Raw genomic sequence first — 24,890 nt, forward strand, 5'->3', positions numbered from 1 at the left:
CGTGTGAGTGTAAAGGAGGTGATGCAGGATTTAAGACAGGTAGTACAGGGCTGAGGAAGACCACTGCTGTCAAATTTCTTTTAAAGTTTCATCATTTGTTTAGTCAGTGTGTGCTTTATAGTGCATTGTGACACATGTGTTTTTGTTATGTGTGTATGCGCTGCTCCCTTTCTGACCTGCAGGATGAGTAGGGGGGAGACTCCAGCTGATTAATGGGCCTGTCGGGTCTCCCATGGTGGCATGTATCCAAACTAAATTTGGCCACTGCTGGCTAGCAGGGTCAGGTGCAGGCAATGGAGACATTAGGGAGGGCCGGCCTCACAGCAGCATCTCTTGAAAACTGCTGCACCGCAACAGCAGGAGTACCTGGAACCAGCTAAGGCAGGTCATCCCACTGAACTCTTAAAAAGAATTGTTTATAATCTGTGACTGTCGTCAGTAAAACTGCCTGTATTTTCACTTGAAATAACTCAAATAATTTCCAAGAAATGTTCAAAGAGGATGTAGAGATATCACCATATTTAATCGTTGTAAAGAAGTAGATGAACTTTAAAAAAATGTAAAAGTTAAAAAGCTTTTTTAACATTTTTCTCACCTCTTTTATTCTTCGTATTAGGTAAGAAAATGAATTCCTCTAAAGAGCCTGTAAGCAAACTATAAGAACAGAGTAACAATTGAACAGTGTTGCGTGTGATGTGATTCATTACTGTACTGTAACTGCATTGTACAGTAAATATGGCATTTCTTAAAATACAGAGGTTTTATATTATCTGGCAAAATAGAAAGAAGGCATCTGCACAGAAAGCATGCTAACCAGTGCTGGGTGTCACCCGTTACAAAGTAACAGGCATTTCTGCCACAATCAGCTAACTTCAGCTCCAGCCAGAGGAGGAAAATAGCAGAGCAGCTTTTGAGTGGAGTGGAGATATGGACTTTGTTTTAATTGCAAAAAAGGACAATGGTAAAGTGGAAAGTGCATGCTGTATTATACTGCTAACACTGCTATCAGTTCTTTTCAACTGTCTTCGCAGACAGCATGCTGACACAAAACTAGCCAAGAACCCAGAGTGATTTAAAGGAAGAATCTTTCTTGACAGACCATGATCTTAAACAGCTAACAAAAGCAATGCTGAGCAGTCAGTATCTTCAGTTTCTACCTGTTCATATTTACAAAGTAGAATCAATGAGTGGATCTGAAGTCTCTTTTTGGCTGGTTTTCAGCTTTGCTTTATATTGTGAGTTTTGTGTTCACACATTGTGTCCTCAGTAAGATAGGGATCCGTGTTGGTGTTTAGGACCATTGCCTATAAGTTTGTATTGTTTGCTGGTAATAATGTGACAATGTGTTTCACATCATTTTACAGAGTAACAGTAACGTAATGTAACAAGTAGTTTAACAAATGACTTGACGTAACGTGTAAACTCCACACAGACAGGCCCTGGCCAGATAGTGGAGTCGAACTCAGGACCTTTATGCTGTGAGCCCTTTGAAAAATTGCAGCCATGTGTTAAACATAAAAGGTTGTTAGCAAAATCATTAAAATACTATTTATCTATAGTCAAAATGTATGTGGCTAACCATCGCACACTACTGATAGTAAGTTTTGTTTTGTTTAAAACTGAATATCACTATTTCTGTTTTGTGTCTATTTAGTTTCTGAGTAATAGTTTTGCTTTCCTTTTTTTTTTTATAGTTGTCACTATACGCCACCACATACATCAGAGTTGTATTGCTTTTCTTATTGCTCAGCAAAACAAAAATAAAATAAATAAATAAGAAGTTACGTTCTATTTTGGAAACAGCACAAAGATCTGATATATATATCTATATTTATCTATATCTATCGCTATATATATATATATCTTTTACCTCTTAGATGAACAGATGTAGTCAGCTTGAGAGCAAACCTTTGCACACAGGAGCAAATAAAAGGTGTTCACGGTCTTACAAAAGTCACAAAATGCCATTTTGCCCTATTTTATAACTAATAGCTGCTGATGATACAGGCAGCACCGCTAAACTGTAGACATAACCAACAGCATCCTACTCACAACCACATCCATCCTCCACAGTGACATTTCCCTGTCCATCTTGCAGTGCAATCAGCACTATCCATTATGTATTCGCTACTAGGTAACAAGCACAACTTGACCAATTACAACAACAATGGTAGACCCCGCAGCTCATTTTTCTCTGTGTTTTTGCCAGCGCTGTCATGGCGACCTCTACAACGGATGGACGTCAAGACTAGTTGGCAGGTCATCCAAGGTGGGCAATGCGAGTACATAATTACAGCTTGGGAACATTTGCCCTTTGCAAATTGTATGAAATGCATAGTGGCTAATTGGGCCACTCTGGCATTTGTGGAGTTCATGGGGTCATCTTTTATGTGACGGCCATTATCACTAAAGTGATAAGAATGATAGGCCCACTCAGCTCCCCCTGGTTCCTTTGCTGTATCCATAGAAATAACTGAGACTGGGTCAACTTGAGGAAGACATTACATAGTCAGTCATGAAGGTCATAAAATTAAGGCTTTTGCTATGTCCAAAAAAGTCTGTTTTGCTTTGGTATAATGCATTTTTTTAATGGATGAACCATATTCTCTTTAGTTATAGGCTAAGAGGATAAAACTGCAAAATCATCACACCCCAACCCCAATCCGCTATTAATGAACATTGAATGACATTATTTTTTAGTTATTGTGTAGTTTTCTGATTGTGGCATTTAGAGGTTAGAGTTCTCTATTATCAAAAAGTGGATTACTTTACCACTGCGTTGTACCTGCTAATCTTTTCAGAGACAATTTACTTTGAATTGGTTCCCTTGGATGATTCAAAGATGTAAGATTAGAGTTTAATAATGTATTTTAGACAAAGAGATAACCTGACTTCATGCAAGTGAAAAGATAACACAAACTGTAAGCTCTTGAAACCTATAACCTTGTGCACTTACACATATTTTTATTGAAAAACTGTCCTTCATCTACCTAAAGTAGTCATTATCAAGAAACCTTGAGCATTCACAGTGACAATAGCAAACCTCTTCACATTGAGGAACCTCAGCACATTTCATCATGCAAAGGAAAAAAATATCATGTTTTATTATTTTAAAACCTCCTATCTGACAAGGAACTTCTGCCATTCCACCAACACCCCCCAGTTCACAGTGAAGGAAGAATGTGCTAAATCCTCCTCAGGTGGGGGAGTTGGCCCATCAGCCATTGTCAGACTCCATTCTCATACAGACTGATAAATCTCTCTACTTGCATCCACACCCCTACATTAAGTAAAGGTAGCCCCATCTGCTCCCTATTAATTCCCCAGCAGGCGACTTATCACCTCAACCCTAGTGACCCCTTATGCCTCCTACATCCTCCCTGCTTTTCTCCTTTACTCACTTCTTCTTTTACCTCTGTACTCCCTCATTCCTGGACCCTATTCATCTCATCTTCTGCATGTTTTATACACTGCAGTTGAAGAGGTTTGTTGACATTTCATTTTACTGTGCCTTAGAATATGGATTTATACACATGCACACACATGAACACACACAGAATAACCTTTTTGGTAACTGCTAAGCTCTCCAGCAATCCAGCTCCTCCTATGCCCTGGTGGCGGGAGTTCAGCGGACAAGTCTGGTCCTCTAGGTCAATGGCAAATGAGAAACAGAGCTTTAGGATTAGGCAGGAGATAGCTGAGGGTTCAGGAGCCTTTCTCTGGCTTTGATTAGCTCCCTCGCTTGATTAAATGCCCATCGTCAGGGAAAAAAGATGAAAATTGGACGAGGGGAAAAGAAGAGAAGAGGGAGACAGAGTCAAGGCCATTTGTTTTCTCAGCTGGGGCTAGTTCAAGTGGTTGTCTTTTGGAGCCCTCTGGCCCAGGTTCACACACACACACACACACACACACACACACACACACACACACACACACACACACACACACACACACACACACACACAGCACACACACAGAGAGAGAGAGAGAGAGAGACTCTCACATACACATAAAAGCACTGCACATAAACACACACACACACACACACACACTGAGATTAATATAAATGTCCTGAGGGAGGAGAAAATAAGTCAGAAGGTTGGCTCTCTCAAATCCACCACCTCACTCTCCTACTTTCCAGTCCTATTCCTCACTTACTTGTTTACCCCCTCATCTTTCTCACTCCCACTTTTTCTGTCTTTCTCCCCCAACTGTACTCTGTTCCAGTCTGGTCTGTCATGGTAACCTGACTCCGGCGGCTTCTGACACGATCCAGACCGCTCATAGCCCCTGCCCAACACTTTCACCACCAGAGCCAGACAGTAAAACAACCAGATTACTACCACATGTTCCCCCTCTTTCTTTTCTCTCTCATTTTTTGCCTGATGAAGACCCGGTATGGTCAAAACGCTGCCACTCTTCAGTCATATAAATTTCTGGGAGTTGTAATTCTTTGTGTGGACACGAACATTTTTTTTTTACATTGCCTTCTCTCCTTCTTTCATACACAGATGAATGCTGGAAAGCCACACCACCATTGTTGCTAGCAGACTCAGTAGCACTGGTCACACCAAAAACCCCACAGCGAGTTATAGTGACCCAATCTGTGTGGGAAAATTTGCTGGGGGGTGGAGGTTTGTGTGTGTGGACGGTGTTCAGACAGACTAGTTATGATAGTATAGATAATTGTTTCAGACTGGCAGGGTGTGTGTGTATGTGTGTGTGTGTGTGTGTGTTGGAGAGGGCAGAGTGAGAAAAAAAATTAAGATTTAAAAGACAGCCCATTTTTATTCACAGGACACAAACTATTCTTTTCTTTTTTGAAAAATCAACCCCCTGCATCTTCTAAAAAGTGTCCAACATGTCCAAAGTTGCTGGTTGGTGCAATTTACAAAACAACAAGGAAGTGCTCAATCAAATCACAATCCAGAAGATTAGAGTTTGTGTTCAATGTGGGAGCATTTTGTTTGTGTGCTCATCTGCCTTAGATCCCATTCTTAATTCATAGAGTTTTCAGATGTCAGCCCACCCTTTGCAACTTTAACAGCTGAAACTTCTGTAGGTTTAGGAGTGTGTTCATGGGAATCTTTGACCATTTTTCCAGAAGCACATTTGTGAGATCAGACACTGATGTTGGACAAAAAGGCCTTGCTCACAGTCTCTGCTCTAACTCATCCCAAAGATTTTCAGTCAGGTTGAGGATAGGATTCTGTGCAGGCCAGTCAAGTCCTTCCACACCAAACTCACTCTTTCATGTCTTTCATGAACCTGGCTTTGTGCATTGGTGAGCAGACATGTTGGAATGGGAAGGGGCCATCCCCAAACTGTTCCAACATGAAACTATTCAAAATGTCTTGGTATGCTGAAGCATTAAGAGCTTTCACCGGAACAAAGGGGCCACACACTAACCACCACCACCACCAACAACCTTTACCCTTGGCACAATGTAGTCCAGACAAGTGCCGTTCTCTTGGCAACCTCCAAACCCATATTCGTTCATCATGACTCTATTGGCAGTGTGCTTTACACGAGTACACACAACACTCTGCATAGAACCAATCTCAAGGCCACACAAATGTCATAGTAAGGAATAATTTGATAATTAAACTGTTTTCCCACAAAGACTTTGAAAAACATTGGGAAAATTAAATTGGGACAGTTTCCAGAGCTGCTCACATTAGTAGGAGATGCATTGAGATCACTACTGAAAATCCTCTTATTGGTACCACAAGAATTCTCTTTGGGAAGAGCATGTAAGGTTCATTTCTTGTTATTATGTCATAAAATGAATGTTGCATTTCTGTTGTGTTTACATCATATTTGTCTCCATCTAATATTTTATTAATGCTGCGATACAGGTCCAGAGTTGTAAAATCCAGAGTCTGTAAATATAGCAGTTGTACTGATAAGCCTTTAAATGAAAGCATCTGCTACTCGAACTTGGCAGCATTTTATCACTGGTATCCTAGTCAGTACAATCCCACCAAAACAACCACTGCATTGTTTTATCACATGGCTGATTTTAGTTTAAATGTTACTTTACTCAACCGTTTGGGGAGGCATTGTTGGCTGTCTCTGGGGTTTGTTACATAGAGAAGAAATTAGCGTGATTTTTCTGCACTGAGATGACAGACCGGCCTGGGCTGCGCACTTGGTGGTCAGAGTTGTAAGGTTAGTTTATATAAACCTTACAAATGGAAGAGCTGGAAGATAGGAAAGCGTTGTAATATTGAGTTGTGTATGAATGAATGACTTGACTGGTATTCTTTAGAGTTACGTGGAATTACATTGGTTCACATATACGTCCTACTCTTGCACTAAACCCAAACTCTAGAAGTATTAAATTAAGAAGTCGTGGCATGTTGTTGTGGAGATTTCAAAGTGCACTTTGAGCTAAGGTACAAAGTTAAAAAAACGAACTAATTACTTTTTTATGGAATAATATGTAATGATAATCTCCATGTGCAATTCTGCAAGTTCCACCCACTGCATATAACATATTTATTCCCATTTTTAGGTCTGTTATATTTATTTTTCTCTTAAACATTTTAACAAAATAATTGAACATGACTCTTATCTTTATGCTGTAACTACTTGAAAAAAAAAACAACTAACAGTCCAAAGGTACGAGTGAAAGCATTGAAGAGTTCATCTTGTACAGAAACTACAACACTGCCTGATGTTCATAGAGTTATCGTTAAAGAGTTGTGGTCCCCTTTTGACTTTGCACCTGCAAAATGATCCCTCCCTCCTCCGCACTTTGTGGCAGGCGCCGTCTTGGTCATTCTGCATGCCCAGGCACATTATCAACTTGCAATTACACTCAAACACTCTGTTCAACTCGCCCAAATGAACCAGCTGGTGATACAGCAACACTGCTTTACAAACACACTGACTACTTGCATATTCTTAAATAAGAGGTCTTCCTATCACAAATAACCCTAATATGAACTTAATGCAGAGTAATGAATCTGTTGGAGCTTCATTCCACCATACTGGAAAGTTAATAAAACAATATTGCAATTGGTAGGGAAAGAGAGCTCTGTGGACCAAGCTTTAGATTAGGCCCCTAATGGCTCTGAAGCCGGAGGCTAAATTGAAATGTAAAACCCAGAGCGAGACCCTAATTCACCCTTATCTGTGTGAGTGACGAGCCTGCCTCCCCCGACTGAGATTGGGGCCATTGAGTTGGATGAACTGCAATTTGCTTTGTTAGAGGTAGGTGTATATGCATGCACGGCCCAAATCACAGTATGGAGCTATAGAAAGCGTGTTTGGAATGCATTGCAATAAATGAAAAAGGTTCAAAGGCTCCCCCTCTTCTTTTTCTGTCTCTCTTTCTTTGCACTCCTCTGTGAAGTGAATCTGAAGCAGATACTGGGTTACAATGCAACACCAAAGGAAAAGCAACTCAGTATGTTCAGATACAAGTGGTGAATTCAGTATTTTGAATAGATGGCGTCCATAATCAAATACTAAAAAAGTATTAAGGTGTTTGCTGGAAATTGTGGAAACGAGAGTTACCATTTTTGACAACATGCTGCAGGACTTTTGTGACCCTGGACTGGTTGCACTATAACACACAAAACAACAGCACACCTCCTCCTCCATATCTCTTCCTATATGCTCAGTCAACAGGCCAGTCGTCCACCTGTTCCCAATATGGTACTTCAGTAAAATCTCTCTCTTTCACCTCCACTTCCTAGTCTCTCTATTTTTCATGCTCATTCCTTCCTCTCCTATACCCTTAATAACCTTCTTTTTTCTTATCTCCCCTCATTTTTGCCACCACTGGTGCTTCCATCGCTGGCCGTTCATCACCCTGATCAAATCTAGCAGCTGAAAAACCGCTCACTGCCACTCCATGAGTTTTTATTTTTTATTTTTTTAAACTCCCTGGACTCATTTGCATATGCGTCCAGTTAATTAGCGTGGGGGGCGCAGGTGTGTGGTGATAATCATTATTAAACATGACAGTCACCTGTGACCGTACTGCCCTCCTCAACCCTACACATATAAACACTCACGCACACTCAAACACACACTGCCTCTGCAGCATTATCTTAACAACAGGGAGCATCGCTGAGAATAGCCACTGATGATGTACTTTCCTATTTCTATTTAATGCGTATTTCTACATATGCATTCACTTTTTCAGCAGTTATGTCTACAGCACAGGTTCAAGACAAGATGAGCAGGTTGTGGATAAGCTGGCTTCTTCTCAGCTAATTCTGTGCTCAGGTTCTTTTGGCTGCAACGTCTGAAAAGTTTTTAAAATAATTATGAAAGAAGAAGTAAGTAGATAGACTCTGTGTGTTGGCCTGTTGACATCACTGGGACTTCTGGTTCCTTTACTCCATTTGCCAGGCCAAGATTTTTGCCAGAATCAGCATGCATAGCACTGTTGCATGCAAATTTACATTTTTTCTTGTATGTGTGGATTTTGCTTTAACTCCGAAGGCATGTGTAAATGGGTGTGAATAATACACACCTGATGATGAGCTTATATTGTGGAAATCTGATGAGATGGGGGTCGGCGTACATTAGTAGTTACAGTATAGTAGTTATAGATGTTTATAAATACCCTGTATATTCATGGAATTTTAGGATTATCTTGTAGTCCCTTTATTTTGACATAAATAAAAAATTAGCTTATTGTAAATTAAGATATTGGACATCCAGACAAAAATAACATACCACTACAGTGACTACATGATTATATAAACAGCTATTTTTGGTGATATTATTAATGCAAATTTCAAGAAAGCTCTGATACACGCAAGCAAAGAATATTCTACTCAATCTTTGTATTTTTATGAGATTACAAATCAATCATATGACAGACATCAGTACATGTTTTCTCTAAATAGACCTGTGTCACCCTCTGCTGTACGATTGTAAAAAGTGCAGTGCATTGGTGCTCAGTGTCTTGGGACATTTTTATTAACAATTTATCTTAATTTTTACCTAAATTTAACAAGTTTTTGAAAGCTTTGCACTCACGCTGCTCACACCATAGTAAGAGGGTCCTTCTAATTCATCCGTCATCCCCGAAACCTCAGCAATAAATGTATGGTGAAAAACAGAACGGGCAACTGGAGCATGTGGTTTTTTTATATTTGGTATGTTGTCTTCATACTCGTTTCAGTTAAATACAGAGTTTAAATAATTTGAAAATCATTGTGTTTTGTCGAATTTACATTTTGTTTAGACTTTTGTAAACAGGCTTGCACAATAATTGCAATAAGGAATTGAACACAATAAATGGGCCATTAATATTTGTGGGGTTTTATATATATTTTGATATTTTGGACGAATCTGAATGAATAAGGTCATTAAGCTTGGCTGCATGATATGGTAAAACTTGTTTCTACATGTATGCATGAAGATATTTTTGAGTAATCGCTTCCACACCGTGTACTTTTGAACAAAACAATAAACTATGACAGTAAAACAAACGCATAAAGTCCAAAAACTACAACTCATGATGCTCCTGACAAGGCATTAACTATCAGACTCATCCTTCAGCATGGCTGTCCAGGAGCCACTTACAGGTGAGTAGCGGCTTTTTAAAAGATCCACCCATCCATTAAAGTTGCATACACTTTGGATAGCTCACCAGCCAGTGTGGCTTACACCAAAACACTGAATAGATTTGATTTTTCTGTATCACACATTTTCCAGTAAAGTACATGATGTTACAACAATTTTCTCACTCACATTACCTCTGCTATTCAAATGAGACTTAATGGGTTTTTTCTGTAAATTAACTGTAGGAACTCAGATATTTAGAAATGAAATGTAACCCAAGATTTGGTCCCAAGCTCTGATTTTTTTTTTTTTCTGTCTGGGATTCTTAGTTCTCTGTTAGGAAAATTAAGGGAGAACTTGGAACAATCGATGGGAGCACGTTTTTAGCCTAATTTTTATCTTTAATTTTTGGAATGATTTACAATTTAGCTATCAATGGGATGGTGATATGATGATTTACTTACTGTTCTTACATCATTTTGTTTTTCTCAGTGAATTACTATACAAAATATAACATAATCTGAGTCTTTTGAATGACTTTAAATTCTTGTTTCATAGTTTTTATCTAATCAGTTCTTTGTCACGTTTATTACTTTTTGCATTTTAAATATTTTGGATCTTTAGTTCATAGTTCTCTCTAATACAGTTTCTCTTTCTTCAGTTGTTATGTACTTCCTGTTTTACCGAGATAGTTCATTGTCTCCTGTGTCTTGTGTTTAATTTTACTACCTTTGCCTCATTCCCCATATTAGTTTCAGCTGTTGCTCCCAGTGTTCCTATTTTTACACTTTTCCTTGTTTACGCTTTGGCCCTTGTGTTCCCATGTTTCCCATTTCATGTCTGTCAGTCGTTCAGGTTTTTCTTTCAGTTTTACTTTAAAAGCTTTTATTCTGTGCCCTGTTAGTTTTTATTTTCTATCGTGTCTGTTCCCTGATTGTTATCACCTACTGAATGTATGCGCCAGTATCTTGTTCACACTACTGTGTCTAATCTATAATCAGCCCTTTGTGTGTGTATGTGTATATAGCCGAGTCATCTTTCTTGTGTCCTTCATCAAGTTGTATGTTCTCCTTTCTGATAGCTTTGTCTCTTTTTGGATTTGTTCCCCACCCCTTGTGCTTTTGTTACCTCTTTATTTTTATGAGTCCTATGTCTCAGCCACAGTGAGGGTTTGCTTTTATTTGAGGCTCATGAATCTCATGTGCATGTGGTAATAAGACTTAATAGTGTCATGCCATTTATTAATGTCTGCAGCAGTTGTATCCCTCTTATTCACTGATGCGTGTGTACACATTATTCAAGCACAACTGCACTGTATCAAATGTTGCACAATTTACTAGCCCTAAAAGGTAATTGGATTAAAATGGCATGTCATATTAAAGTACAGTTTAAGAACTTAATTTGAGATTAACCAATCACTTAAATCTGATACAGATGTTAATAAGTGTTACATGTCACGATAAGTGGCTCTGTTGTTGTTTTTTGGTTGCTCTTGTCTTTCAGGTGTCAAGCCTCCATCCATTGGCCCATTCAAAGTTAATTGGCACGTAGGCACAGTAGGCCAATCACTCGCCAGGGATCATTACAAAACGCCACCTCCCAGGTGAGCTGGGCCTGCTTCAAACAATAAGCAATAAAAAGTATGTCATGGGTTTCATTTTCCTTTTTTCCCCCTTTTTTAACATCTCTTTTTGTTAGACTTTCAATCTTAAGGATCTCCCTGTAGAAATGAAAATCTATAAATGTAAGAAAAAAGTGCAAGTAATGCTGGAAAGTAATCTAAATAAGTAGTCTTGTTTAATAACTTGTTAACCTAAATGTTGTTCTTTATAGACACAAAACTATTACTTGTATTATTATTTTTTTATTACATCATAATTATCCATTTAATAGTGCTTCTGATTGGAAAGTAACATGCCCCAAATGTGATACACTGACACTATCAAATCTGACACTATATAAATCCATGATTTCTGCAGCTGTGCTTGCCGTTCTGCATCCACTAGATGGCAGCAAGTTTATTTCAACACTACTATGCCCGTATAACCCAGGGGAAAAACTGATCTCCCTCTGAACGGCCCCATATGGCTGATCCTGCTTAGCTAATGTCTCCCAGGAACGGTAGTGCATGTCACTTCATGACAAACCTTAAATGGAAAATAACATTGCAATGACCTCTGTCCTCACGAGTTTTGTCATTTTTATCAATAAGAAAAATAGAAACAATTTGACTTATTTGAAAAGAAAATTAACATTAACGTGTTTATGCCTGCACACATAAGAGTGATGCAAAGTGTGACATTAGGAGGGTATTGTTGTATGTAAAACTCTTACCCCACATGTATACACATAAACATGTACAGCAGGAGCATATGCACTCCCATCTGGCGATGGAGGCTTGATGGATCTGTTCATATGCAGTGTAATGTAGATGTATAAAAAATAGAAGAACACAGTAGTGACGTGTGTGTGGCAGTTGGGCAGTTTGAAGAGAGGCACACAGGGGGGCAAAATGGTTTAGGGCCTTGTTAATTATTAAGGAAGCAGCATTTGTTGTCGTGCCTTAGTCAGCGCTGTGTTGCTTAATCCCACCCTCCACACAAACAAATTTTCAGTATAGGTGCTTTAAATTCCATCAGCGATGTGGAGTAATTTGTCACAATTTTACTGTCTGGTTTAATGTGTGTGTGCTGGAATGCTGCAGCTTTACACAACCCGAAATGCCCAAGTGGGATATAAAACTGAACAGAGATAGTTTTGTTTAAGGTAAATAGCGAGTCAGTGAGAAACTTCAGTTTGCAATAGGTATGTAGTCAATTAAGTATGTCCTTTAGTTACTGTGTTTTAACTGATTCTGTTACAAAAGGGAATGTGAATCTGTGAGTAACTTTTAGAAGGCAAACGTACCTGTAAGAAAAAAGGGAGAGTGCCAAAAAGGAGAGTGAAGAAAATACTGGACATGCTATGCATCCTAATTTCTTTGTTAATCCTTTGCAGAGAAAATAAAATAGTAGTTGGCATGGGGAAGTATCATTTTTCAGTGCCTTAAGGTGTGTGAAAGGCCTGACAACCAGGAACAGTGTGTGTGTGAGAGAGACAGAGAGATCTGTGTATGCATGCTGGTGCAACATGTTCTTTGATCTTTTCTTAGCCCTGCTCACTTGGCCCCAGGCCGCTTTTGTATTGATGGAAAATTGAGGTTAGGCCTAACTGGACAGTTCTAGGTGAAGAGTAGCAGAGGTGGGAAGGTGACATACTCTGTGCTTTGGCTGATTTTTGTGACTTGGAAGAAGGTCAAAGGAAGGTCATGTTTTCCACTGGAAGACAAATCGAAGCAGTTTGCATTATTAAGAGTTATGGTCCCTGTCGGTGAGATCTGGAGGACGTGAGGTCTGTTCATCATCCTTGAAGTTTGATTGGATACACATGATGTATACAGTCATCCTCGCACAGATTGTTCAGTAGCTGATGTTGGATCAGACCATATATCACTTTTTGAAATGCATGCTTTGTATCTTGAACAGCTCAAGCTTATCCAGTGCCCACGGTGAGCTGTGTTACAGAAAAAAAAGGCTTTAGCGTAATTTCTCAAGACATCAAATTTTAGCTGGTGGGTGTATGTGTGTGTTGGTGTTAATTACATCTGTCTCTCATCCCTGTCAACTTTTCAGTCTATGCTGTAATCATGAAAACAGGGTCTTTCATTTTCCAGGTGGCGCTTAGTGCAATGATAACATAAGTGCCTGTTTAACTCAAGGCATGTACATCCCTGTGTCATCATCTCTCCCATAGAACTGTATAGTCAAGAAAACATCTGAGAACTTTGAATAAATCTATTGTAATGATCAAAGAGAGCATGCATTGCCTAACCTTGAAATAAAATCCACTGGTTTACATTCTTGATTTTCCTGCACTGCATATCTCCTTCAAAGGTTTATGAGATTGGTCCTCTTTTATAAGTCAACATAGTTAGCATGAAGGCTAAAATTAGAAGTCATCAGGTACTTCACTGTCTAGGAAAATGCATTTGTTACTTTGTAACTTATATAAATCCCACATCAAGAAATTTGCAATTTTTTGACATTTAAAACTGTTTACCTGTAAGTCTTCATTTGTTACTCTGGTAAATAAAGAAACTTAATTTAGCATAATTTCTTCCCTAAGTCAAAAAGAAAGGAAACATAAAGAAAAATAGAAAGGCAGTATAGAGCTTTTGGAGGTAACTGCAGGTGGAGTAGGCAGATAAAAAGATTCTGACAACATATCCATATCTACTTATGGTGTGAAACTAATGGAGACAAAAACAGATTCCTTCTCTCCCCAACTGACCTTGGTGGCAGCTGAGCTGAGACTCGAGGGTAGAAACCCAAATAACCCAGCCATGAAAATAAAAATCAATGCAGGAAGCAGATCTGTTGCCAGAAGGTAGTCCTCCAAGGTCAACAGCCCCGGCCGGCTGGCTATCACATTCAGCTTTCCACCCAGTTGCACAGATGTAGACAAACAGCAGACATGGAAAGAAAAATGCCCACAACAATATTCACTCCATGTCAGATCAGCATTTAGCTTGTTTCTAGAAAGAAGTTGTTTAAAGTTGAATCCATTTTCTGTTCACCTGCTGGGATGCGTAGTTCCTTTTTCTTGTAATGATACCACAGCTAAATAGTCCACTCATAATTCACTCATAGCTTAATTCTTTACCAGTCAGATCAAACTGGCTAGTGAGTCTGACTGAAGAAATAACCATTACCCAGAATAAACTTTTTATTTAGTGTCCTTATTAAATTTGGCAGTGTAGTATGTCATTTATTCTTCCCTTTTGCCTCATTTATAGGTCAGTATTAAAACATGTAATGGTTTCAGACCTAGGTTAGACCGTTTTCAAGGAAGATATGTTGACCATAAACTGTACATTAAAGTGGATAACACATCACCACCTGCTCCCTCTGCACAGAAGTGAAGCCTTAGGTTCTGGTTGAATAGTCTCCTCTGCTTAGGAAGCCTCCTAACTGAGTGAAATGATCCAGAAGTATCTAAGTGGCAGTCTTGACAAGAGGTTGTCGAACTTTCTAAATGCTAAAGAAGGGTTTCCGGTGCTTCCTTCCTTATCTCTTTTAACACGGGAAGAACCATCTTTTGTCAAAGGACAGGTGATAATGCTATCCCACAGTTCCCTCAGGTTGCAGCCTTTCAAAGTTTCATATTATGCAGTTGTCAACAACACCACCAGGGGACTTGGAACGTCTCAGCATTGTGAATATCTAATGAATTCACCCTTACCTAAACCTCATGACATTTTTCATCAGCATCAAGAAAAACAGTTTAGCTAAAGACTCAGAATGCATTTTTTTTTCACCTCAACTGCAATCTAAATATTATGCAAATTATAATAAGAAATTTACAATCAGAGTCTGCACAAAAGTAAAAAGTAAAACTGGTGGAGCCCCTGCTTACTGTTGCAATAACAATAAAATAAACTGACCTTTCTCAGCTGGATTTACAAAGTAAAGGTAGCCCCTTTACTCAGCTGTTGCGCAGTTTAATTAGTAAATCTGTCTGAGCTCAGTTACATCTGGTTACACCATTTCTTCGCATTGCTCACTGTACTGACATACACTGGAAACCAAATAGAGCTATTATTAATGATGCACTCCTAATCTTTTCCTGCCTGTTAGCCTGCTGATCAAAACGTGCTGGACTTGCAGAGTGGGGCTACATGTAGCTTTACAACTGACAGGAATCCAACAGGAGAGAGTGACAGATTTCTCTTAGGCTTAATTACAGTAATCCTGACTTAACGTTTTACTTTGTTGTTTCATTTAAAATTACTATCCATGGATCAGTTTTATGATGTTGGAACAGAAGGTTTTAATTCAGGCAAATTGGCTACAATCTAAACTCAAAGAAATGATGTTGTTAAACAATATTATGTTCTGCTTTAATCACCAGTTTTGCTTCACCCATTGTTTCTCGAGCAATTAACAGCCTCTCGGAGGAAACCTATGGAAGACTCTTAAAACATGATGAGTGAAAGCTTCTGTCACCAGTTATTTCAGTAATTATTGAAGGTCATGTTAAGGCCACAGGAGTAATTAGTTTGGGTTATGGTTAAACTAGAGAAGCAGATCACCTAAATTGAAGGTGGGAATAAGAGGATGGAGTCTGCGTGTAGAAAATAATAGGATTTATTGTGGCGAGAGTCCCAAGGAGATTCCCGCATAAGTATTTGGAGACTTTTATCAGAAAAGAACACCATTCCTACTTATTTACTTAGTAGGAGAAAAAAACACTTTCAAAATCCTGTTTGCTCTTGAGGCACAGGTGCTTGATATTTGTCATGCGTCTATGTGCCCAGTTTACAGAAGCCTCATAAACAGACTAGAATATCTTTCTAGGGAGTGGTTAAGGCAGAGATAGTAATAGTAACATTTCTTTAAAGTGGCTTAATAGACATGGAACTTGATAGAGTTTTGTTAGTGTCATTTAAATTGTCTCTCAAAAAAATCAACTCCAATTTAAAGGCCTGTCCCAATCTACTTGCTTGGTTTCTCTGAAGTACCCATTTAAAAGTTCATCCAATTTAGCGGTTCGGTTTGTTGGAAGCCTCACAGATAAGGTCAGGGAGCGAGTATTAAATACAGTGTTTAGGTTTGTGCAGCGCTTGAGCGTTCACAGCTGTCAGAGCATAAGTAAAGAGAAGAAGCTCTCTGTAGCGTGTATCTCTTTTAAAAATGCTCTTCTTCAGGAAAATACATTTTTCATTCATTTGTGATAAAAAAAATTGTTTGAATTAATGCAAAAATTATTTAACAACATTACTAACAAATGAATGCCGTATCTATGCTGCTGTTTAACCATACCCTGACAACACGAAATGGATTTCAAAAACCTAATTTCTGGAGGTGAGGCAGGCAACTCACTGAGGTCCAGTGCAGCTTTGTGGAGCACTTGAGCACTCAGCTCTTTTCAGTGAGCTCAGGCCCTTAATTACTTCATAAAGGTCAAGACGGGCAGCCATGAATATGCTTATCCACCACCATCTTTGGATGCTGCACAGGTGAGCATTCGAAGCTGACAATCAATCATAGGTCACACGGGACAGGCTCCTAAGTTCCTGCTCACCACATCAACCCCATAAACCACGATTTTACAGCAATGTCTGAGTGAGGAGAGACGTCACTCCTCCAGGCTGCAGTGAGTATAATTTCTGATGCGGTGTGGACCTCTTGATTTATATCAGCACATTAGCTTAGCGCTTGAAATAATTTTTGCAGTCAGGTGACAGCTAACAGAAGAATATGGTAATGGGCCAGTATTAGCAGCAGGTTTCCTTCCTCTGCCTTGTAATTTCAAAACAAATTCTACGTTTAAAAAACACATACACTGTTGTTCACATGGTATATTGATGTTTCACTGAGTACAGCTCCATTTTCAGTGTGAATGCTGAATACAAAGTAAAACCATTTATTACCCATGCCAAAGCATTGCTCAAGAGATGGCACTGTCGACTGTTCTGTCTGTTGCTTGATCCAACGCTTTGGCTCAGTATGACGCAGACTCAACAACAGCTTGATGGCTTGCTTCAGCAGTGGCAGTAGTACACACATTTATGGTTCCTAAATAGTAAATCTAAGGCTCTAGCCACATTGCAAATGCAATAATATCAGATTTTATTTTCAAATAGATTGTAAAATTAATGCACTCTGTCTTGACACTGGATTGGCGGAGGCTTTTGTACAGAAATTCTTCCACAGATGATGACTCTGACTTTGGTGACCCATTGGTATTTACTCCAGTGACATCATGAGGCTGACATTTGTGCTTTAAGGTGAAACACTACAGGAAAAACACATTTAAGTCATGTACAGGTCACTTTTGAGTTTTTGAGCTATTTTGCAACCGTAATTCAATTCAATTCAATTCAATTTTACTTGCTCACATAAAGACCGGATTTTCCTTAGTAAATATGAAGGTCATGCTTTTTATCATAAACAAATATTTAATTCTATGCAATGTAGTGGAAAATACCACAAAGCACATTAAATACACACTGAGAAATAGAGTTATTTTTCTGTTTCACACAAGAGAAAAGATGGTATATGTGAAGCTACACAGTATATGTGTGTAATATTTGTTAAAGATTCAGAAATTGTCAGAAATTGCTCAAAAATGACCCGTGGATACATTCCTACTCAAGTGTAAAGTCTGTTACTAGACAGAACCCAGCTGAGTTAAGAAGGGAGAGTAAAAGCTTCCCTTTATTCTTGTTGTGTTTACCTAGGAGGACTTGGAAAAGTCCCACATGTGACTTATTGTGATCTGGTCACCCTTTGTGCATGTCCGTTCTACTCAGCAGCCATACCTTACAGGGAATGAAAAAATCTTTTACATTTGTTATTGTTGCAATGGCGTTCTCTTGATGAAACCCAGTATCTGCAGTGCACGGTCTCCTCACGGACACACTTAAAGTTTTTGAAATATCTACAAAAAAATGTCCAGTTCACCAGCGGTTTGATGTTCTAAAGATTTATTTCAGTCCTTCATGTTGGAGTCCCAGATGTTGACACATGGCAGTATTGCATTTTAAAGGTGTTACGTGGACTCCGCTGCTTCTTCTGGCACATTTAAACATGTCAGGCTGTCACGAGGAATGGTGTAATCAGACAGGTTGGGATGTCCGGACACCACACAGCAGCTCAGGGCACTGCGGAAAATCCCCATGTCACATGCTTTAAACCACCGGTTGGTTGAAGCGTCGTAGTACTCAACGTTGAAAGTGGTGGTGAAGCCGTTGAAGCCCCCGACAGCAAAGAGGCGATTATTGATTACCTCAATGCCAAAGTTGCTGCGGCGGGTCAACATAGAGGACACAAGGTTCCACGTATTGGTTTGCGGGTTGTAAGCCTCAGCGGTGCGCAGACGTCTGTGTCCATCGAAGCCACCAACCTAAAAGTAAATGCATGGGTGAAATGATTGTGAAGTATTTATGTTTTCAGTTGTCTTCACAGCTCTTTTGCCTTTATTTCAAAAAGGAGCTTCGAGTTTCAGTCCTTTCTTCAGCAGGTCAGCACCAGGATAAGGTCACTGCATTCTGCTGATAATAATTTTTTCATTTTTGAATAGAGACAGTGTAAATAGAAAATAAATCTTCAAGAGTAGCTAGCTAAATAAAGAAGTATGTCTCCAAAGGTGAGACTACACAATCTTTGCTTTTTACCAAAGGGTATAGCAGCAAATCAACTAAATCAGTGGGTTTAAGGCAACTAGCAAGACAAATTTACAGCTAAAATACGTACTGTCCCAAGAGAATGAGTGCTAATCACTTGGCTTATTTTTCAAAAGGTGTTGGAGGATAATTTTGAAATTGTCTCTAACATATTTCCCCTAGTGGAATGATGAGGAAATGTGAAATCATCAGTGAAATCATTTTGGGAATGGAGCAAATTCAAATCATGAAATGAAAAAATACATGCAGCAGAAACATCACTAATCAGTTAAATTAATGAGTGAGAATGCCTTCTCTGAACCTGTGGTCAGGATAGGAATCTGATTATTGATGAATACAAAACAAAGTTAGCAAAACTGCCAAATCTGTCAGCCTTGCTGATCAAGGCACATTACAGATGTGACTTGTATGTTACATGAGTGTCAGCACTACTTTCTGGTCTTACTGCAAAGACATGATCCGCATATGCAATGACACCTATCCCACTGCGGCGGCTGTTCATGGGACTGATCATCGTCCACTGGTCGGTCTCTGGGTTGTAACATTCAGCTGTCTGCAGACACTCGTTCCCATTGAATCCACCACAAATGTAAATCTGAAGACAAAGAAAAAAAACAAAAAAAACCTGACATTAGTATATATTTCAACTTTTTAAGAGTTGATGTTTTTCCCTACTTGCATGCTATTACATTCTGTGAACTTAAAGGTTTTTTGAAAATCTTTTTCTTTTACATGATCAACATAACAATGAACACTATAAATTCTTCTGATACAGACTGACATTTAGACATTTAGTCCCTGCCTTTCAAAAATAAAAAAAGCTAATTCTTTTAATGACTTTTGTTTTCCTTATCATCACTATTACGGGCATACAGGTAGTTTTAAATGCCTTCATCACTCTAGCTTAGAAACCAGTTTGTGAGGTATCTTGCACCTCGCTTCACTGTAAAAAATGTGTATCCCCTGACTGGTTGGCAAGTGGTAGCTGGAGGTTGATGGTGTCACTAGTGTGAAATTGAAGAAAGGTGTTGCACCAAAAACCTCCTTGTGTTTGCTTTGGTCATTAGCAGACTGTTGAGCACACCAGAGGTTTGCATGGAATACTCTGACTTGTCTGCAAACACTCACAAACTATTTGTAGAAGTCAGTGTCTTTCTTACAACCACTCCCTAACCAGCCGAGGAATACATATTTTTCACTAGCAACTGGTTGTTACCAAAAGGTTGCTGACAGGTCTCTAGGCCTGTGTGCCTGAGACCCTACTCTATTTCTCTCCTGCTCTTTTACTTTACCCACCCGGCTGTGAAGTGTTGTGCAGCTGGCATCGCTCCTCTGTTCATGCATGGATGCAATAAGACTCCACTGGTTGGTTTCAGGTTGATAGCGCTCTGCACTGCTGAGTCGTACATGCCCGTCGTAGCCTCCCATGGCATAGATGAACCCGTTCAACACAGTCACGCTCACATAGCAGCGGCGGCAGTACATGGGTGCCACCTCATTCCAGGTGCGAGTGGTCAGGTCAAACCTACGGACGCTGTTGAAATGCTCCACCCTGTCGAAGCCACCAATGGAGTAGACGTACCCGTTGAGGAAGGCGGCTCCATGATAGGCACGAGGATGCTCCAGGTTGTTTGTTACGTTTACCCAGCATTCAGCCCGGTAATCATAGGCCTCGATGGCGTTAGTTGGATTACGGTCACTCCATCCCCCAATGGCCAGCAGGACGGAATGAGGCAGGCGGGGACGAGCAAGATGGGGACAGAGGCGAAACACATAGGGTCTGTTGGTCATATTTTGTGGTAATATAATGGCAGCCTTTATCATGGACAGACGGTCAGAACTGGTCCGCACCAACTGATTGAGCCGCACATTGTCCCTTAGGTAGTCTAAAGTCACCAGTCCCAGTCGGACCTACAGAGAGATGACAGAAGACAATAGGACTTAGACAATGGAAACATTGAATTTGAACTATATCAGTTTTAGTCAACTCCAGCTTCTTTAGGATAATGCTCGTAGTGTTATTTCATTTTCTTATTGCTAGCAAGAGGGAGACCAAAGTGAGACACCATTAGCCTTTTTGTCAACATAGACAAAAGTCCTTTGTACAGTTCTGATGAAGATAAATCTTAAATCTAATGTGTTAAGTTTAACTTTATATAAAAAACAAATGACATAAACTAAAATAAAGCTGAGGAACACAAACAGGGGAGAATGGTTGTACTTGTTACGGACAGTTTTTAGTCATAGGCCTAGCAACTACACTAAATAAATACAATTTATTCTATAATATGTGTGAAGCTTTCTGATACAGTTTTAATGATCTTGAAGAGAATTGCTTAAATGTGGTTTGGCTACAGCTGAAAAGACCAACATCTCGAGCGATTAAAGCATCCTTATACCCAGATGGATTGACTCAATCTATGACTTAAATGCTGAAGATTTAAGTCGAAACTAAATGTAGTAATGGAAGTTTATACACCTTAGACAACAGAGCGATGAGGTGTTGTTCCCGTTCTGCAGGCACATGGCTAATCCACTTTATAAGTGCTTCGTACGCAGTGCTCTCACACTGTACATTGAGGTCATCTCTTTCAAGAATATCACCAAGTTCCTCCACAGTTAGCTGCAGGAACTCCTCCTGAAGAACCACCTGCTCAAAGTTACTGATGATGTAGTGGAAGGCCTTGGCACGTAGTTCGGGTGATAAGTGTACTTTTGTGAACTGCCAAATGCCAACACAGTTCTCTGCGCAGAGTTGCTCCCCCACGAAGTCACTGCAGATTTTTACAATGTCCATTACATTGAGTTGATCAGCTGCCATGAGAAGTTCCACTGCGTTTTCCTCCGTTACAGAAACACTGCCAGTGTATGCAAAGTCAATGATGAGTGCCATCATCTCAGGAGACAAGCCAGGTATGTTGAAGACCTGTTTGTCTGGGTCGCTCCAAGAGGTGAAGAGAGCTCTGAGGGTAGAGATGGACACAGAGCAGAGAATTTTAAAAGGTGTGGAAGCAACAAGATAATAAACCATGTCAAGCACAAGTAGGATAAATATATAAAATCAATTGACTGGAATGGAAATGATCGCCTGATTGCATGTGTTACTATGTGATTATTGTGATAGTCTTTTCATGTCTAGTCCATATTGCTGTAGAGGATATAACTCCAAAACAGAGTTTGTACATGTTTAGTGAGCTTGAGTGTTGGATTTATTACACTGGCAGTATGTATATGAAGCTATTGCCAAACAAAATGCAGTGACAGAGCCTCCACCTTGTTTTACAGCTGATTCTAGACACTCAGTGTTGTACCTCTATGACAAATGTTTAAGTCAACTCCATAAGGCCTGTTTCCACTGATCTTCAGTCTAGTTACCGTGTAATTTGGCATATCTCAGCCAGTTTCCTTTCCTTATGGAAGTTCCAGTGCATTTTGCTCAATTACAGTCCCTGTTTCCCTTCCATAACCATTCCTAGCTTAAATGGCTTAACAAACAAATAAACAAATGAACAAAAACAAAACAAAACAAAAGCATTCCTCTGAAAATGGTCAAGTACAAGGACTGGACCGAAAAGGGTGAAAAATGTCCAATCAAAACCTTTGAAAGCCTCTGACAACTATTGTTCAAGTGTACCTTTAAAAAATCATCTACTTCAAAGCAAAACATAACGACACGAGAGGCAACTCAAAACTTTTGCACAGCATATAACTGCATAATAGCATTCAACCTTTTTAGTATTAGTAAATCTGGTGTGTTTTACTGTGTGGATAACACTTGATAAGATTTTAATGTAACTTAATAAAACACATAAATGAAACTTCAGCTCAACACAGTCTGAATTTAGTTCATGCAATCACCAAGTGCAAATGTTTGCGTTATGTTTTGGGTATATCTGTCAGTTGACTGTGACCGTCTTTTTATCACAAAAGCTCCATGATTCCTTTTTGTTGGCACTGTTTCACAGACTAAGACCATGAATTACATAAATCGGTAATCATTCCTCCCCATTATCAGGTAAGCAACTCACCTGAAGTACGGGGTGCAGTTACACAGGATTATCTTGTGGACCGGAAATTCAACATCCTCCACTTTGATGATTGCATCACAAAATTTTCCCCCAAAACGGAGTTCATTATACACCGAGCTCGACTTGTATGGAGGCTGTTCTTCCCTCATCTTGAGTTTTGTGACTGCTTTTCTTATTTTTTTGTCTGAAGTTTGTCTTACAATCCAATACAGTTTGTCTTAAAGTGTTCTGAGCACCAAATCAAACCTAACTGTGACATTATGGAATGGAAGCTTATGACATCAAAATGACTTGGCAACAGTCACCCCATAGAATTGTTTTCAAATCTAAATCTACGTTTTTTTAAAAATGAACCTTTCATTGCTTAACAGCTTTGTTTTGATTTGGTTTTAATGTATTGCAAATGAGCCTCACAGATAGCACACAGCATTTTGTATGTTTGCTTCACAGAGGTCAACTTATGGACTACAATATCACATTTAGTTTTTATGCATGCAAGCTCATTGCCACACTTTTTTGTGTACTTTTCATTATTGCCCCGGTATTTTCCCTACTACACAACCTAAAGTATTTGTTATTAAAAATATGAGTCTAAAAATACATGGCAGTGCCAAACACAGATATGATACATAGCATGATTCATGGCTAAGCTGTTTTCTCGGATTGTATTAGACTTTTATCCAGGAGGAAAAATGTGCTCCTGCACTTTACTGATGTACTAGAGTAGTAAAAAACAAACAAATAAACAAACAAAAAACAGGTTTGTGTTCTAGAAAAATTTTATAGACCAACACTATAATATATGTACTGTATATATCGTACAAGACTGCTATAATGACGGTGCTTGACAGTGTTACCTCAGACAGGTGCAAGCAGTCACCTGCCTGAGCACAGACTGCACACGCGTAGCAGATCTGCTGTTGAACAATTGCTCAAAGATATAAGACAAAATATATATATAAGACTAAAAGCAGGTTGGATGTGACAAGCCTGGTTTGATGTAGATGTAGAGGTGTGTATGAAAACATCATCCCAAAATTAGAAAATTATAATGGAAAGCGTTTGATTTAGAGGCTTTGTAAAATAAAGTGGAGCAGCAGGAACAATCCCAGGACAGCCTTCTGCTTGCAATAAGAAAAATGTAAGAAATGTTTACAGTAAATTCATAAATCAGTCAATTCAGCATCAGAATAAAGATTAGACCACCATGGAGGGAGGTTGTTCCTATGAACAGCTTTGCAAATCACTGTCTACACGTTGGTTTACTGCAATAAGGTGCTGTGTTGGTGTTGCTTCAACCTTCATGTTGTGCAGGTAGGGGGACTGCACAGCATTTTATGCTTTTTCCCCCTGTCCCAAATGTGGGATAGGGGGATATAAGACTCCCCTTATAAATGGCTAATAAATCGTTTATATCTCGGTTATTAATTAAGCTTCAAACACTTTATAAACCATTAATAAATGTTACGCATTAAAGAAAGAGAGAAGAAAGAGAAAAACCTGACCAGTTTATTGCCAAATAGAGATCTATTCACTTATATATTTCATCTAGAGTTGCTATATTAAACATTTCAGACTAAGTTACTACCTTGTAAGCACAATAGGCATTTGTAAAGATATATTTTAAACATATAATATTGTATTTTATCAGTGCATTATAAATATCTGCAACTATCAATGGGAGCCTTATTTTAAAATGTAAAACGTGTCACTATTTATTAACGACTAATGAACATGTACGTGAAGTACCCTCAGAGGATCTACTAGAACATGTGAATGCAGCACTATAGACGATACCGCCACCATTTCCGAGACTAACAAGCTGATCTACAACACGGCAGCAGTGATCAGTGAGATGCTTGGCTACAAGTTGAATAGCCGCAAGTAGCAGTACCCTCAAGGTAGCACGGAGAGAGGTTAGCCAACTATCTGAGCTGCAGAATGGTATGACTGTGAGGGACCAAGCAGCCAAAGCATAGAGAACACAGGCAAAAAATATCTTCAAAAAGGGTTTTCTTTATTTTAACCCTCAAAAAGTTCAAAAATGACAAAATTCAAAATCATAATTAGCAGGCCCATAAAAGAGGTCAACTAAATATAACTCT

At 39.1% G+C, this 24,890-nt stretch overlaps 1 protein-coding gene across 1 annotated transcript; it reads right to left on the minus strand.

The window, feature by feature from the left end:
• Positions 1–18,041: 18,041 nt before the first annotated feature.
• LOC146708335 (kelch-like protein 10) lies at positions 18,042–23,059 on the minus strand. Its single transcript, XM_085460172.1, has 5 exons — positions 22,786–23,059; positions 21,237–21,720; positions 20,054–20,668; positions 19,203–19,352; positions 18,042–18,477 (listed from the first exon to the last, which is right to left on the minus strand). Exons 1-5 carry the CDS (start codon positions 22,932–22,934, stop codon positions 18,124–18,126), a joined length of 1,752 nt encoding a protein of 583 aa, XP_085316298.1. The 5' UTR covers positions 22,935–23,059; the 3' UTR covers positions 18,042–18,123.
• Between the last annotated feature and the right edge of the window lie 1,831 nt (positions 23,060–24,890).

Source organism: Copadichromis virginalis, linkage group LG6 (assembly GCF_057382275.1).
Source record: "Copadichromis virginalis isolate Kocher_CV1m ecotype Utaka linkage group LG6, C_Virginalis_male_GT1.1, whole genome shotgun sequence".
Classification (NCBI taxonomy): Eukaryota; Metazoa; Chordata; class Actinopteri; order Cichliformes; family Cichlidae; genus Copadichromis; species Copadichromis virginalis.